Below are 19,182 nucleotides of genomic sequence, written 5' to 3' on the forward strand. Positions count from 1 at the left end.
TAACAACACATTAGTATTCATCATGAGTAGGAGTCACTCTGTTCAGGGTAGCTCACACTTTTGCACTTTAACCAAGGGCACAAATTAATCATTCAAATTTGGTTGATGAAGTTTAGAAACCTTTTTTGGATACAAGAGTGTATAGGTTAGCTGTGTGTTGCTGTCAATGAAAACTATATCTCCAAAATGTCAATTTCATGAAATGCAATGGCTTTTTATTGTGTTAGTCTTTTTTTTTTTCAATCTTTCAAACTTAAAAATCACCTAATATGGAGATTCATGGTTCTTCTACATCTGTAGCAATGTAGGAGAAATTCTGGCTAGTGTGTGCAGAAGACCCGTATGCAAACTCATCAATAACAAAACAGGATGCAACAAGAACTGTTTAATATCTATTAGGGTAAGACTAAATAATACAAAAGTAATACACAAAAATGTATTCCTCATTTACTTCACTCATGGAGACACAGCCTCCTCAAACGATTTTACTCACCTAATTAGAGCATGTTTCCACTGAATGTGTTTATCCATGGCAAATACTTACCTCACCTCAAGTAATTATATATTTATATCTAGTTATGATATAGTACATGATAATACATATCAAACAACATACAGTACACGTGGGAACATGGGGGAGTTATTGGCTTTCAGAAGCTTTGATAAAGCAACATGAAATGCAAAGTATTAGCTGACCAGTGCACTGCAGTTTTTGCTACACAATAACTATACAGCTGTAATTTCCATAATCACATTAACTGTGCTGTATGTACATGTGGCAAAAAGTTTGGACAGATCCAAAATTCACTAAAGACCATCATAACTTACTACACACAGAGAAAGGTAGCTTGCTTGTTCATCTTTGTGCATACTTTACACTTAATTTATAGAACTGATCAGCTAAACTTTGTACATTTGCTAACAGATGAGCAAGTGAATGGTATGGTTTACAGGGCTAACTACTGTATGTGCATCTGCTGGTGAAAATGTTATGCAATTGTTAAATTATACTAGTGATGTCCAACTTGAAAACTTTTTTTCAATTCATAACAGTTTTATGTTATGGTTTGTAACTATTCATGTCTATATTTGAAGCCTGCACAACAGGACCCCACTTGATCCTAATAATTCTACTGTTTAATATATTTATGTTAGTATTGCTCCACTGTGATTCACTGTGAATTTAGTTTGCACTGATGTCAACAGGTAACCCAGTGCAAACGTTACTTAAAATGTTCAAAACAAATTAGAATTTAAAAAAAAACAAACTCACAATCTGTTGCCCACAGCCATGGAAAGACACAATGAACATGTGCTTCAACTTCATCCATACATCATCCAAAACAGACAAAAAAAATAGGGTGGTACAAAAAACAACTGAAAAGTAAAACAACAAACAGCCTATTGAATATCACATCATCACAATCAGACAAGACGACTCACAGGTTTTTGAAATAACGAGCATTCAGATACGTATCTTCATATCTGCTTCAAGTCTTATACTGTTTTACTGTAATAACCATCCACTGAATCTTGAAGTTTTCAAAGGAGACTTGAGTGACACGAGGCAAAAAATCTTTTCAGTGAAATCAGTATGACACTGTCAGGCCTCACGAGGGCTACACACAAATATTCTCTCTTTCAATTTCACTTCATAAAGAAATAAATGGCTTGAATTTTCTTTTATATAAATATCATATTACACCTACTCATGGAATAACACCAACAGCCACGAAATGACACACTAAAAGGCCTGAAATCCAGAGCTTCAGAAACAAGTAAGTCATTTAAGCATTTACATGTAGGGGTAAGTGGGAGAATTTGCCAAAGGGGGAAAACATCCATCACTTCATACAATGCTATGACCACCTACAACAATTATTAATATTTACTGTTTGTCCAAACTGCAAGTGTTTTGGTTTTCTTTCACGTTTAACCTGTACAACGTTGTTTTGGAATGTTTTATCCAATGAACTGCAATCCTAAATACTGCATGTGCTTCACTTTAACATTTAATAACAATTCATTTCACTGAAATCAACCCGCTAAACACAAACCAGTGTGTAATGACGAAAACCAAACACCCCGAATGGTTGAATAATGGTGATAAAAGGGGAAAAAAGCCCGATTCGTTGACACTCGCTTTACAGGTAGAATTTAAAACCAGCTGTCACATCTTTCCTGAGAATGTAAAAAAAAATGTTGAATTAGTCTGAAAGGTTCACTGACGCAGAGCAACTTCTCATCAGTACAAAAAACAATCAGGTCACCAAAACATGAACTGCAAAAGGTTTTCTCTGGGATTTAAACATTTTAACATTTTAAACACTTTAATTCCTTCTGATTTGTCTTCTGATTTTATTTATGTTAATAGACAAATTATTTGATTTTGATTTCATTTTTGTATATTTTGATTTGATTGATTCATTTTATTGTCGAGATTTTTGCCAAGTTCAACTTTTTCTTTTTCAACAAAAAAGTAACAAAGTTTACATACAGAGTAAGAAAAACATGTTAAATTTCTTGGCCAATATTAAAAGGATAATATGCTCCCAAAATAAATAAGGTTTAATTGTACCCAAAACTTAAAGGAATAGTTTGACATTGTTTGCTTTTCTTTGCTGGAATTAGATGCGAAGATTGATACCACTCTCATGTCTGTACGATAAATATGAAGCTACCATCAGCAATTGGTTAGCTTAGCGAAGCATAAAGACTGGAAGCAGAGGGAAACAGCTAGCCTGGCTCTGTTCAAAGATAACAAAATCCACCTACCAGCACCTCTGAAGCTTACTTATTTACACATTATATCTCATTTGTTTAACCTATACAAAAAAACACTACATGTAAAAACAACACATGGGTTGGACTATTTCTTGGTCAGGAGCAGTAACTTCCTGGTCCCGTTTTTTAAGGCTTAAACAAACAACGTATAATGTGTTAATAAGTGCATTTCGCAAATTGTCAAACCATTCCTTTAATGGGAAATCATTCATTAAAGATTTCTCAACATTTTGTATGTCAAACTTGTCAGCTGAGTAGCAAACAGCTACAGTAGGCTACAATAAGGGGCAAATGTTGTTAGGGTTTGGTGACCTCCAAGGCTAATGAAAGTAAACACTTTTAACAATGTAGCTACTATAGTACATTCAAAAAAAAAACACATTAAAGGTCATTAAAATTTGATTTAAAAGTGTGACACAGGCAGAGGCAGAGAAGTCACTCTGTGCTGACCACAGATGAACCTACCTGAATAAACTGATGAAGCTCAGGATACTGGTTTTAGCTATATTAAGTGTCTCCGTTGGAAAGCAACACACACACTGACCAGCTAAAACTGAGCAGCATAAGAGATTAAAAAAACAAACAAACAGAAAACAGCTCTTTCGTAACTGGCTGTTTTTTGTTTTAAATGGGAACTGACTTAAATTATTAACTTCCACGTGTTTCAAAATTCAATAAACTTGACTTTTCTCTACATTGTTCTGTTTGAACTCAGCTTGTACAGTGTTATAATGAAGGGCACCTAATTCTGAATTGTGTTCTTAATTGATCCCTTTTTATCTCTCCCACACGGCAGCCTGGCCTCCTCCTCTGTCCTACATCGGGTCGTCGTAGTTGTAGGTGGGGGCTGCTGAGTATTGGTTCTGCTGCATGGCTCCCTGCGCGGCTCCCATGGCCGCCTGCTGAGCTGCCTCCTGGACATGGGGGTTCTTCCAGGCCCCGCTGGCCCACTCCTCTTGGGCCTTACCCAAGCTGCCACCACTGCCACGGTAGAAGTTATGAACCTGCAAATTAATTCAAAAGGCAATTTAGCATGGTCACTGTGTTTCAGGAAATTAATGTTCAACACAATTACAGTGGAACTGAAATTAAAATGAAGTATAGAAGGAACATTTTTTTTAATTATTCGTCTTCAGCCCGCTACATTAGTAGGGATGATGATTAGCATGAATTTTTCATACCACTGATGATGTCGGGACTGTAATTTGATTGATGCAACGTGTTTGTGGGCAGCATCCATTATATCTCTTAAATTCCAACGTGCATTGACTATATTAACCTTTATTTAAGCAGGAAGTCAGAACAAGGAATACAAACATCAAACACACAAGGAAGAGCCTTCCATAATTTTGGGATCCATTAAATACCATATCCATATAACATATAACACCATGTCCATTAAATATGGGTTTAATTGAACTGAAAGACGGTCTTTGGCTGATGTGAAGCCTCCATATTGGTTTGGTTTTCAGGCACTTCTGCATTATTAAGTGCCAAGTCAAATATATCAGAGCTTTCTGAACTAGAATTACCACCCCGTTTGTTTGCCTCAGCCAACCAGTCAAACTGCAGTTTACAGACATATGTCTGTCCAGACTCATATAATATATGTAGTGAACAGTTGGAAGGAATTGAATAAAAGGTATAAAGTGTATTTTTTGGCTAAATGGAAGTTATCACTATAGTGATGATACATATGTATGATTCCAGTGAATATACATTGTTGAACTGATTAATGAAGGATTATCATAGATGTATTGGCTATACAGGTAAACGTGTACTTGTTTACTATGTAAAGATGGATTCTTATAGAGTATAGCTACACAAAATGTGGTGCTTTTGTTTTCTCCTGGCATTTTTAGATGCGAAGCCGCTCTCTGAGCTGTAGGTGAAACTCACTCACAGGATCACGATTAGCTAGGCGCGCTCCATTACGTTGTTTGCAGTCACGTGATTCAGATGACGCTCGAAATTCAGAATGAGGCAGGAAGTGAAAGGCAGAACGGACGAGATGGAGGAAAGCCTGTACTGTGCTAGTTATTGTTTACTCATTGTGTCGTCCCAGTCAACATGTGTGTGAAATCTGGGATCACCCAATTCATTCTTAAATTATGGCTAAAAACCTGTTTTGAGGTCAAACGTGTCACGGAGTCAGTGTCCGACCAACTGCGAAATATGGTCACAATCTCCCCTTCTGTTCCTGAGTTATGGTGTTGAGTATTGGCCAAAAAAGCCAATTTTTTCAAGACGTTATGATGTCACAGTGAAGACGACCTTTTACGTTTTGGGTAAAAAATGGCGTTGTATTAAACATCTGTGTGAAATTTTGTTGAGTTACGGCCAAAAACGTGTTTGTCAAGGTCATTTTGAGGTCACAGTGACCTTTGAGTCAAAAGTGTCCGACCAACCGTTAAATATGGTCATCAATCCTTGAGTTATAGCCAAAAACGTGTTTTGTGAGGTCACAGTGACCTTTGACAACCAAATTCTAATCAGTTCATCCTTGAGTCCAAGTGGACGTTTGAAATTCCTCCAAGGCGTTCCTGAGATATCGCGTGCATGAGAATGGTACGTCGGGACAGACGGACGACCCGAAAACATAATGCCACGGTTATCGCTGGTGCGGACGCATAAAAATCAGTTTGCCAGTTGCATGTATGACATACTAGCTACTCGTTGCTATAAGTTTTAACAGTCTGGTGATTTGGCATCACCAACAGTTGGACCCATGAAAGAGAGATACAGCTAACGCTACCTAGACCCCCTGCTTTGTACAATGTGGCACAACACTGAGTGTGTCAGAGCTGCCAATGACTCAGCACGTGTTGAAATAACAATAACGAAAAGTAAGTTAGCACTGGTTCCTTTCTCGTGGGAATCATCAGCAAGCTAGGTTAATTAGCTTTCACTTTCCAAGTCGAAGCTAGGTAGCCTAGTTTGCTAGATCCACTTTTTGAGTGGAATACACTTAACAGCACCATGGGTCCATAACCAACGCTATGTGGACTTAGAAAAGGAGGGAATAAATGTTTTGTATGAGTGTATGTAGGCTACAAGGTTATTTTCTAACAAAAAAAGAGAGGAGAATTCAAATTTCAGTTCGACTTTAAAGAGCCATTTTACCAAATGAAAGCCCACAAAATGCTAATTGTTGCTTCTGGAGAAGAAGCTTAAACTTTTTCTTTTACTGAAAGAAGTAGAAACGTATAGGTCACCTTTGTGAGGGCGATGAAGGAGAGTACAGCCACCGCAGTAAACATGATGGTGGGAATCAGCATGACCACAGCTGAGCCAATGTTGGTGCTGAAGAAGGTGATGGTAGCCAGCCAGCCACTGATGGGAACAACAAAAGAGTTAGTAACACACGTATGACAATGCATTATTAGTCATTATCCAGTAGCCCCACATTAACAAAATTCATTGAAAATATGTGTAATCATTTGTTACGGCACCACTGCTCAGCCTTGCTTCCAATTTTTTTCCAGTGGCCACTCGCAGTATTCCAACAAAAAATTCCCCTGATGCCCAAAAGCATTTTCCTCATAGGCCACCATTATAAAAGATATGTCTGTAAAACTGTTGACAGGACATCTGAAACTATTACCCCGGAAGTAAACCCGGAAGCTAGAAACTTTTTTTGCTGTATGCGCCAGGCGAGCAATTCTCAATGGACTGAATAGATGCCATCTTGGGGTCCAGTATCCAGTTCTTATAATATATCCACGGAGGGGGGCCAGACGTATCTGCCAGAGCAAATGAGCATGAGCTCGGCAGATGTGTCTGGTTCTCCAGGCTAACGTGAACCAGACTGACCTGTGCTGTGTGTAAATTTTAAAGAAAACGTTCTGTTCAGTGCTGGGTATGGTACAGTACACCGAGGTGATGGAAAATAATCAATATTTGTGCTTCAAACTCTTTTGGGTACAGATGGATGACAAAGTTAAGGAAAAATCTGAATATGTGGAGAAACATAACAAATGCAGATGCTTGCATACAGGACACAAGGGGTCACTGATTGTTTGTGCATGAAACATTATGTGAATCGTGTGCTAGGGCCTTTGCAGTCACTAGATCTTAACCCAGCTGAACACTTCTGGATTTTGGAGTGATGTGTTCGACAGCATGCTCCACTACCATCATCAAAACTTCAAATGAGTGAATATATTTAAGAAGAAAGGTGTTTATCCCTCCAATAGAGTTCCAGAGACTTGAAGAATGTATGCCAAGGAGCATTGACGCTCTTATGGTTGCTAAACAACTTTATGTTGTTTTTTTTCTTTAATTTGTCACCCATCCATATTTATGCTTCATAGTAAACATATTAGATATCTGTGTTTGATAGTAAACCGTTCAAAGTCCTTACCACACTCCCCAACCTGGAATGCCAACAGTTTGAATAATACTGATCACAACCTGGGCCATGAAGACGAAGAAGAAAGCCATAAAGTTGAAAGAGCTGTCGGTCCTGCATGGAGAGGATAATACACGTCAGAAATGATGTGATTCAGCAGAACAGCAGGTACAAATGTTGAGTATGCTCACAGTGGAACCAGCTCACTTGAAGGCCTTGTAGATGGGCCTGAACCAGCACACGTAGGAGCAGGGGGTGAAGAGGATGAGCCACAGGAAGGCCATGCCGAAGTTGGTCGCTCCGCCACCTCCACACATCCACGCCAGACAGCCAATCAGATTAACAGCCAGTGTGGCACTATTCACTGTCAATGTCACAGAGAAGGAGCAAGGAGGACCAAAACATGAAACACTGAAAACAAAAACCTCTATGGTGAATTTTCCACAGGATGCATTACTCATAATTCAACAGGATTGAATCACTATGAATCACAGTACCAATTTTCAGTTCTATATTAAAGCTACAAAAATTGAATGTAATGTGAAGCTACAGTTTATTTAGCACACAACACGCAGTTTCTACTCTACAAATACCAAACAATTATGAACTAATCTACTTTTTCACCAGACTTACATTCTTGTTTTCAAATGGTAGAACCTATGAAAAAGATACCATGATATTCATGTGAATATTACAATTTGACACATTACAATTATGTTCTGTTATCACTAAGGGCTGCAACTTACGATTGTTTTCTTAATTGATTAATCTGCCAATTATTGTCTCATTTATTTGATTAGTCGTTTGGTCTATGTATTAACAAAAAATAGTAAAAAAAAGCTCATCACAGTTTTGTCCGACCAACAGACCAAAACTCAAAGATAGTCAATCTTCAACGATAGAAAAGCAGCAATAATCTAGATAGATAATCTTAATAAGCTGGAACCAGAGAAATTTGGCATTTTGCTTGAAAAATACCTGAAACGATTAATTAATAATCAAAATAGTAATTAATTAATAATCAAGTTGATCAAAATCAATCTGATTTTAGATTTGTGGAGATTTAGTTACTTAAAACACAGAGCACAAAGCAAATGTGTCATACAAACTTAGACACAATATTTCAAACTGTGCATAAAAATGCACAAAAAATATAAAACTGGCTCTGTGCCAGACAGTGAGACCGGTCAATCTGGTCTCACAGCTATACTGAAGTGTCTGTGATGTTTGACTCTCATAATATTTTGGGTAAAACATGTGACATGGCATAAAAAAACACAGGCAGACAGGTTAACAGTTTACACTATGATGCAAGCAACATACACACTGAAACTTGAATTGTAGTAGAAGATGTTGTACATGTAATACTATGCTGCAAGCCAACAGTCAACACACCAACTTTTACTGCAGGTACACTCACAGATCCATAGGTAGTAAAGCCTCTTGCACATGGTGCGACGCTGGTCTGGGATCTCATTGAAGTCTTGGTAAAAACATGGCTTGAGGGGGATGAATCGAGGCAGAGGAGGGAAGTTGTTTTCTAGGATACAAAGACACAGTTCAACACAGCTGCCCACACACCATATTCATAAAGAAACCAAGTCAAAACAGCTGCATGAAGGATTACAAGTTAGCCTTTCTAAATGGGTTGAGAAACATTAACAGCCAGCTTTGTGCATTGGCTCTAAAATCACATGCATATTACTGTGTAGTTGAATAGACAGGAACTTACCTGCCATGATGACGTTCAGTATTTGTCTCCACTTGCAAAGAGGCACACAAACTTTAATTCCAGCTGCCTTGATAACCAAACTGCAGAGAAAGAACAGAGCTGTTTTATGAAGTGCAACATCACTCTCTCACACACTGCTCTCCATGTAGGCAACAGGCCACAATCCTCCATAGGCCTTCCTGTGGATGCATGCACACACTTCACTGGAATAAAAGACTTTAAATCCCTGTATGATTTGATTCGAGGTGGTACCCAGCCCTTCCAGCACATCCACCACATCCACCCATGGTGGTGCATCATTCATTAAATCGACAGAGATAAACATGTTTTCTTGAGCACATATTACAGCTGTGTAATGCGCGCGGTGGGACACAGTGTGGCCTTGTCGCGATTCCTAAAATGTATTCATAACCTATGGCGTTATATAGGCGTGTTTCAGGCCTACAGAGTTTACAGATTGGACTATATATATAGTAGAGCTGTTTGTTTAACTCTTTAACCTGCCAATATGCTATAATCAACCACCTTCCACATTATCTGACTGCTTGTAAACCACAGTTCAGTGCATGATGACTGTGGATGTGGAGTGAAGCTCTGAAGGGCATCTTTCTGCCACAAAATAAGGCCATATCTGCCACAGACTGATCCTGGTTGATTTAATGCATTATGACCCTCAAACTGTCTTATATGTGTATTTCTTTCTGCGGATGGCAGTGATGCTGCAGTGGGGCACAGTACATCGTGATCACAGGCGATGGAGAAGCGTCCTTCAGCCTGTGCGACACAGTGCATCGGTGCTTCTCTTCATCCGGACACTGAGCAGGTCAAACCCAAACTCCTCACAATAAACCACCCAGGCTACAGATTTCGAGGTTTTACTGAAGCCAGAATCCGGTTTATTTTAATACATTAATTTCCCTCCTGCCCTAGATGGAGTGCAATGAATGAAAATGCAGCGATTAAAACGCCTTACCTCCCGTTTAGTCCGTGAATGTCGCTAGAAGCCCTCCGTTCGTTTAAATAGCATCTTATGGATTAATCGGCATTAAAACACATTGGAGGAAACAGTTAGATCTGGCGCTGTTTAAACAGAAATATGTTACGTTATTCCTCAAATAATGGGTTTGGGAGTAAAAGGCGGTCACGTCACGTGAGGTCTTTTCTTTACGCACGCACCCCCCCTCCCGACAGCAACTAAGAGATTTGTTGCTGTCCTGAAACGACCAATCGCAAAGCAGACATATTTCAACAAGCCCCGCCCCTCCATGATGCTGTCCACAGTGCTGAAAAACAGAGGAGGCATTACACAATCTGATCTGATTGGCTGCCTGTGAGCATACTATTTAATATAGACCTACTACATATCACAGTCATAGAGGGGGTAAAAACTTAGTTTAACATAACTTAACAGGGGCCTACATATACAGTATATAGAGTTACATTTACTACTTTTTCAGTTGTTTTTCAGCCCAAATAACAAATTCAAGGCAAGTCAAGTTTATTTCTATAGCACATTTCATATACAAAGGCAATTAAAAGACCTTTATGTAATGCATAAAAAAAAACAGAAAATACAGCATAAAACATTGAAACACAAATTAAAAGGATGGAAACAATTTTACATCAAAAAGATAAAAACAAATAAATAAATACAAACATTAAAACAATGTAAGTGCATGGTGGATAATGATTAGTGCTCAGGGTTCAGTCAAAGGCAGTGAAGAACATCAAAGTTTTCAGTACCACTTTCTAATAATTCACTTCTTATAAAGGGTTCATAAGTTGACTCATGGCTTTATTAATGGTTGATAAATTATTCACCAATGCTTTGGTGAAGACTACCAAAGATCCACCACCAAGAGAGCCTTTTCACTACTTTGCAACCCAGATGCTGCTGTATAATTGCTTATATCTGATCTATAAAGTATTAGTAATTTATCCATGAAGCCATTAGTTACGATGTAGAAACACTTTAAAATGGGTGCTTTATGAGAAAGTGGTACAAAGTTTTCTAACCAGGATTTAAGGGTAGTCATAGTCAGCGGAAGTCTTCCATCTTCTGGAAATGTGTTCCAGCTTCGACCAGAAGAATTATGAATGAGCTGAAATTGCCTGAGAGGTTTTGGGGAGATCCAGATCCATACAGTTTATGGTGAGACCTCATATAAGACCATAACAGTAGTCTATCCTGCTGGTAATGAAAATGTGTATTTCTTACTCGTGCCTGGAAATGAGTCCTCTAATTCTTCAATTACTTTAATTTAATTTAACCAATTTTTGGACAAATCATGCTGGGATGTTTCAGTTGATTTGTCTCTTCAGGTATATGACAGGTAAGAATAAGTTTGGTTTATCAAGGCCTTGTCCTAACAAAAGCCTTTATGTAGGTAGGAGTCAGAGTCAAGTTGAGCTTTAGGTTAAAAGATTTGTTTAAGCTGTAAAACGTCAGATTTTGCTGCTTGTATTTACTGCATGGCTACAAACCATATGCTCTAATGATACAGATTTTTACCACAAATACATAAGATAGCATGGTACTTGTGATAAATGTATGCATGTTTGTGCCTTCTTTCACAATCTACCATGCCCTCTTGGTTTGGGTGTGCTGCTTTTGACGTCCCTGTACCTGACAAAGTCTGCTGAGCAGCTGGAGAAAGAGTGCTATTTTGTTTCTGCTGTGAAACGTGAATGGCTCTCTGGACATCAGTACAGTATTATAAATGCTGCTTTCAATGTTCCTCGTAAATGGCGCTTCTGCCACATAATACAATGGAGATGAAAAATGCACACCAAACACGTATTGACATTTTTGCCCAAGGTAGTTGTGTGCTTTACCTCTATATTAATTTACTGACACGGCCTCTACGCCTTTCCATTCACTAATATATCTGCCATGTTTGTGTTTACACGAAAGTTTCACAATGCTGTTCTTTTGTGTTATGTTTACAGATCATGAACGCAGCAGTTCCCAAAGCTAACGTTAGCTCTTCCTGCAGTGCTATGAGTTGAGCGAGACCGAAGGTAACGGCAAATAATGATCTTAAACTAGTGTCTGTCAAGTGAAATATGTCTGTGTGCTACAGGGATGTATTCCTGATACACTCAGGATCCCACAGTAGTCCGACAATGCTGTATTTGTTACCAGTAACGTTACTTGGCGATAGATATATTAGCAGCTCTTCACTTATTAGCTCAGCTAATTTTAGCTAACGTAGCCTCCTCACACCCGTCTATGCTAGTTAAGAGGGACAACATTATGCTACTAGCTAACCTAATACAGGATCTAACCAGTAACGTCATTTATTTCCAGCAAAGTTGTCAGACCAGGAAAAGGCAGTACATGGGACCCTGTGTATTGGAGTGTCAGTTTTTGTTTTGATGTTGACCATAAAAGTTACAGTAAACGTTAAGTAACGTTAACGTTATTGATAAAAGTAACGTAGGTTAGTGCCTAACTTGGCAGTAACGTTAGCTTAAGTGTATAACCGTTGATGATGAGCTAGCCTAAGCCAGTTACCTGACCTGTTGGGTCTCTTACGAACAGGATCACTAGTGCAAAACGAGTTAGATGTACATTTTTTATCCCTATCAAAAAATGTCTTCCCTTTAAAGTAAATCTAGATAAGGAGGGAGAAGACTTCATGCTGCCAACATATGCATCCCCCTCCTTCGGACATTTGGACTATGATGAAATGTTTTATATTTTAAAGACCAAGCGAGTGATCAGTTAACTGAGAATCAGCAGATTATTCAATAACAAAAACAATCATTAGGGGAAACATATTGTGATTGGAGTACACCGTTTGGCACCACAAAACAGTTGTTTTAATCCATTTCTGTTAGCCCTCATAATAAATTGTCATGAGGTGTTTGCTGTGCTATTATCACCTAACTTAACGTTTGGCTTTGTTCACTTGTGTGCTATCTTATCACTTCTGTCTGCAGTGCTGGGAATGCAGCCACCGCTCCCACCTGAGGCGGTCAGAGAGCTGGTGTGCTCCTGTCTGCACAGAGACCCAGTAGCAGCAGACCTCCGCTGCAGCTTGTTTGTTGCTGCTGCACAGAACTACAAGAGGGACTCTTTGCTGAGGCCCTTCCCTCCTAGATACATAAGCAGTGACAATAAAGACTTTGAGGAGCTGGTAAGATATATAATGACAGCCAAAAGCTTTTGAATACAATATTTACAATATTAAGTACCTTAATTTTAGATATTACAAGTAAGCAATAAAGGCAGTAAATGAACTGAGCTTTTTTTTTTACCTTTTACTTTTGTTTAGAAAGAATGCACATGTACATAATGAGCATAGTGGCGGCATGATACACATACACTTGGTGGCAGTAATGTGCTGTTAGATGTAGCAGTGTTTCAGTAAAACAGGTGAAGAACAAGACTGCAAGCCAACGATGCAGAGTCAAAATATTAAAATGCCTTTGCAAATAGTTTTAAGAGGTTTCAAAGATATAAACAATACAGTTTGGTGAGAAACATTGAAAGTACATTAAACAAAACGGTTTGCAACATGACTTTGTCACATTTGATAAGAAATGCCACATCTAAAGGTGTTCATAACACTTTGATTGGCAGTGTACATATACTGTATATTACAGATTTGTATCTTGGTTTCTGTGGGCATGGGCATGAGATAGAATCACTGACATGGCCAAATGCAATACAGAAATTTGGACACAATACAGAAATTTACTATGGACAGGCGTGACTACTTCTGTTGTGGCAGTATGATCAAAAGAAGTTTTTCTTTTCTAGTTGGCAGATGTGAACTCTTTGCCTGGTGTGAGAGAGTTGGTGAGACTACGACCCAGGGAGGGAAATCATCATCTGGCTCTCACACACTGGATTCTCTCTTCAAAAAGCTTTGCTGTGAAGACATTACAGAAAGATGAGGTACATCACTACAAGTATAAATACATAAACCACAGTGTCTTTTACTACTTGCTTTTTTGTTAACTGTGTGTTTCTTCAATCTCAACCAGTATGCCAAACTCTGTAACCTGACGGAAAATGAAGGGATTTCTGCGCCTGTGCCAGACTTCCTGTTTGAGCTAGAGTACTGCGATCAGATGAACGCCAGGTTTGAGAAGATGAGGGCAGGCAGAGACGTCTTCTATGCATTTCACGGGAGCCGCCTGGAGAACTTTCACTCTATCATTCACAATGGGCTGCACTGTCACCTCAACAAGGTTAGTGCAGTCTTCACTGCTTCATCTCTTCTGTGGCAATAACAAGCTGTCCCTTTATAGACCTGGATTATGTGATATATACAACTTCATGGAGCTGTTGCAGTGCAGAGATTACTAAAGGATGAAGTGGAAATCCGAGATATTCCTTTTTTTCTGCCCGACACTCAGTGGATGTGGTTTCTTTTCTGCATGTTGTGTGCAGAACTCAGTGTTTGGAGAGGGGACCTACCTCACCAGTGACCTCAGCATGGCTGTCCTCTACAGTCCCCACAGCAGCGGCTGGCGAGAAAGTCTCCTGGGTCCACTGCTCAGCTGTGTTGCCTTGTGTGAAGTTATTGATCACCCAGATGTTAAGTGCCAGGTTAAGAAAAAAGGTGTGTTAACCGCGTGACTCACTGGACGCACAGAATAACACAAATTTTAAATCCTGTAACACTGATGTTTAAATCGCTTCATATTAAAACCAGCTACTCCTTTCCCTTTTCAGATTCTGAAATCATTGACCGTCAGCGCTCAAGAGCAAAGAACAGCGAAGGAGGGGAAGTACCGCAGAAATACTTTGTAGTCACCAACAATCAGCTTTTGCGAGTCAAGTACCTTCTTGTTTACTCTCAGAGGAGGCACCTGTCCAGGTAAGAATGTCCTGTGTCAAATGTAGTTTTGCAGATCACTTGTGGGTAAAGGATGTAAATGCTGAAAAAGTGTTTATAAAATTTTTATTTATAAGCCAAATTACACACAAAAATGTTTTTTTAAAGTAGCAAGTGACAATTCACTGCCACTAAATGTTGCACTAGAGCACCAGCATCTCAGACCAAAACAAATGGGCGCTATGACCCAACAAACTCCATTGAGAAAAACAGTAATTTTACATCGCAGATAATCGTAAAACACACGGGAAAGAAACAAAATAAAATTCACCAAAACCGTCTTTGTTAGTTTTTCCATTGTTCCAACAGTCACCACCTCTGGTTTGGCCGAAATAACCCTTAATTAACAGAGTTAGATGAGACAAAAAACAGCTCTCCTCTCAGACGAACAGTTTCACACGGAGGGACTCAAATGCACTAACATGCACGTGCGGCCGGACCGGCTGTATAAACAAAGCACAGAGAAGCTCACAACATAGGTAGTGCTCAAGATGCCTTTACTCCACTATATCTTTACATAGCAAATAGTTGTTTGCTTGTTCAGAATCTCATTTACAGAAACTTTAAGTGTTTTGCAAATGACTTGGCACCTTTTTTTACATACAAGTTTAAACACTCTGGAAGCTACGGGATGCCATTCATTATGAATTGAACCTTGAAAAACATGCTAGTGCTGCTCACCAGTACTCAAAGACTTAAAAGACGGCCAGCAAACAACTTTGTCATGTGCCGGTATGGCAACATGGAGAAACAGCTGCCCAGGTTCAGCTGAGTATGTAAATTACGTACTTAATGCAAACACACTGGTATGCTTCAGGCTTGTGACAGACGAGAGACTGCCTGCCTCTTTGTGTCTGTATGTGTGAATTCACCTTTAACTCCATGCAATACAACTTGTACATTCACATTTATTAGCCAGCTGAGCTCAGTGTGAACTTTGCTGAGATGATTATCATTAAAATTTTTGGTTGCGTCGAAGAGGCAACCTGCCAAAAACTGCAGTTCATCGAATGGCCACTTGAGGCTGGCTCCGAAAGCGATTCAATCCCCAAACAGCCCCATGTTAAAATGCCCAACTTTACAGCAGAAATCATGTTCACAGCCTGGTACATAAAACGTTTTTTGTCTCTATAGTTAATTTCCCCCTTCACGACAACAATGCGTGGATGCTGTGCATGATTACAGCTATTGCAAATTCATGCTTGTTTTATACTATTTTTGTTACCAATACTGAACTATACTCTTATAAATACTTGTCCATAGTTTGGGGATTAAAAGAGGGACACATTAAAGCAATTAACAGTTATTTAAACCTTTGGCAGAAATAAAAAAGTCTGCAATATCTGTTGCTTAAATCTTAAATAGGCATATAGAAGAGAAATAGAACATAAATAGATGAATACTTTTAAAAACAACACTCATATAATTACAATTCTGATTATATTTTATTAGAATATAGGAACTATACAAAACCCATAGCACAATACAGGCCTCTTGTTTTTCTGGAAACAAAGTAAATGAGTATATTTTGTTTGTTGCTGGCAAACAAAAGGTAATTTTTGTGTTTTTCTTCTTCAGACATTCCCGCAGCACCTCTTGGCTCCTCAGACACCATTTTGCCATCATGATGAGTCTCTATATTCTGCTGCTCATATTCATCGGTGCCTTTAACTCGACCACCTTTGTTTCCTTTTGGAACAGACTATTCAGGTGACAAGACAACGGGACAGACGGCCTGGATGTTTATTGTCCACAGTGCCTTCCTGACTGGAGGCCCGAGCAAAGATAAAGTTTTATACACCTTTTATACAGTTTTCTCTCTACAGTCATTCTTTTCTTTATTTGTACAAATAACTATTATTACTGTTATTCCAAGATAACATATCTTTTCAAATAGCAGCTATTGGGATCCTGTTAAAATTGTTGAAATGGGTAATAAGACCATTCTGCATTTTAAAACTGTTATGCAATGTTTCATCTGTAATTTGTATGGTTTAGTAAACATCCTGTTTTGTAGATAAGCTCTTTCCATTATTGTTTTAGTCCTCTGAGGACACAGTCTTACTAACCAAAGAGGGAAACAAAACTAGACATTGAGAAATCATCTTGTTTAAATAACTGCACAGTGTAGAGTCAAACGCTGAGATGTCTTTTTTTCTAGCACACTAATTATATTGACTCATTAGTGTCTGTCTGTTGATCAGGCACTAAAGACAATGTTACAATTTAAATGCTTACTTTTTAGTGGTATGACTTTGTATCGCTCAGTTTTTGGCAAATTAATGGGTAGGTACCTTTTATAACTGATGATTTAAGTGCAACTTTAAGGTATTGAATATAATAATTAGGTTTAATGAAGGGAAAAAAATATATGAGGTGGCCATTTTTGTTGTGCTGACATAACGTATTTATAATGATGGATCACAGAAAGGCCACTGATAACCTCATTTATAAACATTTCGGATATGCTTTTATGTCCTTATAGCAGTAAAAGAAGTAAGCTGTATGTCCTCCTAAAGGCAACAGGTTCTTAGAATGTTAACATTTTTGACACTAATAAAATTATACTTTTGATATTTTATTTAAATAGTTTCAAGGGTTTGTTTGTTTATTTATTTAGCAGGGACAAGGTATTGTACCAGATAGATAAAAGCTAATTGGTAGTCCCTGGGCAGAGGCCACTAGTGATTCACGTTTGAGTGAGGTTAGTTTGTTCTAAATCTTTAAAAGTGTAGTGGTTGACTTTAAATGATTGTCGGGCTTGTTTTAGATCCTTGTAACCTTACACGTTATTCAGACATGCTGAGAATAATCATGTAAAACTCTCCGCAGCTGCTTCCGAAACATCAAAATCTACTCGAAGGTTACTCCTTCATAATAATCTCTTGTACTTTTCTATTGTTCCCGGGTTTTGTGTTGTATTCAAACTTTAACATGGGTTTCCTCTGACAGGAGCAGATTTATTACAGCTGGCACGCAGACAGTCCTTTGTTATCTGCTGTTTTTATCAGTAAAAAAAGTGAGACGGCTATATGGGATTGATAACAGAGGCGGTCCGCTTTGGTGACAGATCCTGTCATTCTAATAGATACCTGATATGCTGATGTGTATCCACAGATAGAAGCACAAAAAAATATATTATTTAATTAATTTTTTTTTTATGTGGCTGTCATACAACCTTGTAAGAGGACAAATTATTAACTGAAATGATGGAGTACTATGATATATATTTCACAAACAGGAAAGTTTGTGAGATTTTATATATATATTTCCTGGGAGGTCTATTAAAGCCAGATTAGAAAACAATTATAGTACTTTGTATTTAACATTAATTTAATTATAATTGCTTGTACAATACTGACAACACAGACACTATTTCTTATTAACTTTCTCATGTTTCCCTCTGGCACTTGCACAGTCCTCCCTTCTGTCTGATTAAACACTGGATATTATTTAGATATTACACTACTTTAGTGATGCAACTGACTGACAAGTTAAAAGAAGATGAAAGAAAATGCAGGCCTTTGTTTTGGTATAAAAAACGATTCCTTCTTGCGAAATCCTTCAGATAAACTGCTTCTCTTCAGAAACGGCTCACGTTTGAAGGACACAGAACAAACTGTCCATTGTTGGTCCACACTTTATTCCCTTTCTGCACAAGCTTCATTATTGCTGCCTCATAAACCGTCTGTTATTCAATAACCATCAACTGTCAGGGGGGCAGTGATGGCAGAGGGGAGTCACTTCTCCTGGGAACCAGAAAAACTCCCAAAATGGGAACAATTCAAACAGAAGAGGCACAGTACTGGACTGATATGACTCTAGTATTCCTCTTCATTTCTCTGCCTCAAGGTTTTCTTCTTAAAATCTTAAAAAAAAAAAAAAATAGCTGCATTGTTTCTGCTGATTCTAGGTGTCCAAATTGGTTCACTCATTCCTGGTTCAACATTCACTATAAAGGCAGTTCTTTGTAGAAAACTAAACTTAAAAACAAGACTTTACAGCCATGCTAGCACCTCTGTGAGGCTGTACTTGGTGTTTTGAGCTGAATGCTAACACCACAACGCTAACATGCTCACAATGACAATGATAACATGCTGATGTTCAGCAGGTCTAATGTTTACCTATTCACCATGTTAGTTTAGTGTGTTAGCATGCAAACATTTGCTAATAAGCACTAAACACAAAGTGCAGCTGAGGCTGATGGGAATGTCAATAGTTAGCAGGTATTTGGTCATAAACCAAAGTACTGGACACATTAACATTTGGACCTGATGATGGCGCTAGATGGAAAGTCAGAGGATTTATCCAAGAATGAATGTCTGAACTAAATTTCATGGCAAGTTATTTAGATATTTCAGTCTGGACCAAAGACATCTCTAGAGGCACGCTGCTAGCATGGGTAAAAACTGTATCTAACATGCGGGTCATGTGCAAAGCATCATGTTCATTTCATCTATTCA

General features: G+C 38.4%; 2 protein-coding genes across 3 annotated transcripts; one reads left to right on the forward strand and one right to left on the reverse strand.

Moving 5' to 3' along the window:
• Window positions 1-370: 370 nt before the first annotated feature.
• On the reverse strand, window positions 371-10,051 carry scamp5a (secretory carrier membrane protein 5a). Its single transcript, XM_044193000.1, has 7 exons — window positions 9,841-10,051; window positions 8,868-8,947; window positions 8,556-8,675; window positions 7,343-7,499; window positions 7,148-7,249; window positions 6,000-6,117; window positions 371-3,788 (listed from the first exon to the last, which is right to left on the reverse strand). Exons 2-7 carry the CDS (start codon window positions 8,872-8,874, stop codon window positions 3,600-3,602), a joined length of 693 nt encoding a protein of 230 aa, XP_044048935.1. The 5' UTR covers window positions 8,875-8,947; window positions 9,841-10,051; the 3' UTR covers window positions 371-3,599.
• A 1,759-nt stretch (window positions 10,052-11,810) lies between these two features.
• parp16 (poly (ADP-ribose) polymerase family, member 16) lies at window positions 11,811-17,300 on the forward strand. 2 transcript variants are annotated; one of them, XM_044193002.1, is made up of 7 exons: window positions 11,811-11,888; window positions 12,813-13,009; window positions 13,636-13,773; window positions 13,863-14,069; window positions 14,272-14,443; window positions 14,557-14,701; window positions 16,298-17,300. In XM_044193002.1, the coding sequence occupies exons 2-7, from the start codon at window positions 12,821-12,823 to the stop codon at window positions 16,431-16,433; spliced, it is 987 nt and encodes a 328-aa protein (XP_044048937.1). In that variant the 5' UTR covers window positions 11,811-11,888; window positions 12,813-12,820; the 3' UTR covers window positions 16,434-17,300. The 2 variants fall into 2 exon arrangements, with proteins under 2 accessions (XP_044048937.1, XP_044048938.1); XM_044193003.1 differs by having other exon boundaries at window positions 16,421-17,300.
• Window positions 17,301-19,182: the final 1,882 nt, after the last annotated feature.

Source organism: Siniperca chuatsi, linkage group LG4 (genome assembly GCF_020085105.1).
Source record: "Siniperca chuatsi isolate FFG_IHB_CAS linkage group LG4, ASM2008510v1, whole genome shotgun sequence".
Lineage (NCBI taxonomy): Eukaryota > Metazoa > Chordata > Actinopteri > Centrarchiformes > Sinipercidae > Siniperca > Siniperca chuatsi.

What these genes read in the sequence shown, in the direction of transcription:
- scamp5a (XM_044193000.1), bottom strand. An exon ending in CCCATCTACAAGGCCTTCAA is followed by an intron (nt 7,250 to 7,342) that starts GTGAGCTGGTTC and finishes CTCTCCATGCAG; the next exon opens with GACCGACAGCTCTTTCAACT. An exon ending in ATTCCAGGTTGGGGAGTGTG is followed by an intron (nt 6,118 to 7,147) that starts GTAAGGACTTTG and finishes TGTTCCCATCAG; the next exon opens with TGGCTGGCTGGCTACCATCA.
- parp16 (XM_044193002.1), top strand. Translation starts at nt 12,821, where the DNA reads ATGCAGCCACCGCTCCCACCTGAGGCGGTCAGAGAGCTGGTGTGCTCC. An exon ending in ATAAAGACTTTGAGGAGCTG is followed by an intron (nt 13,010 to 13,635) that starts GTAAGATATATA and finishes TTTCTTTTCTAG; the next exon opens with TTGGCAGATGTGAACTCTTT. An exon ending in CAGAGGAGGCACCTGTCCAG is followed by an intron (nt 14,702 to 16,297) that starts GTAAGAATGTCC and finishes TTTCTTCTTCAG; the next exon opens with ACATTCCCGCAGCACCTCTT.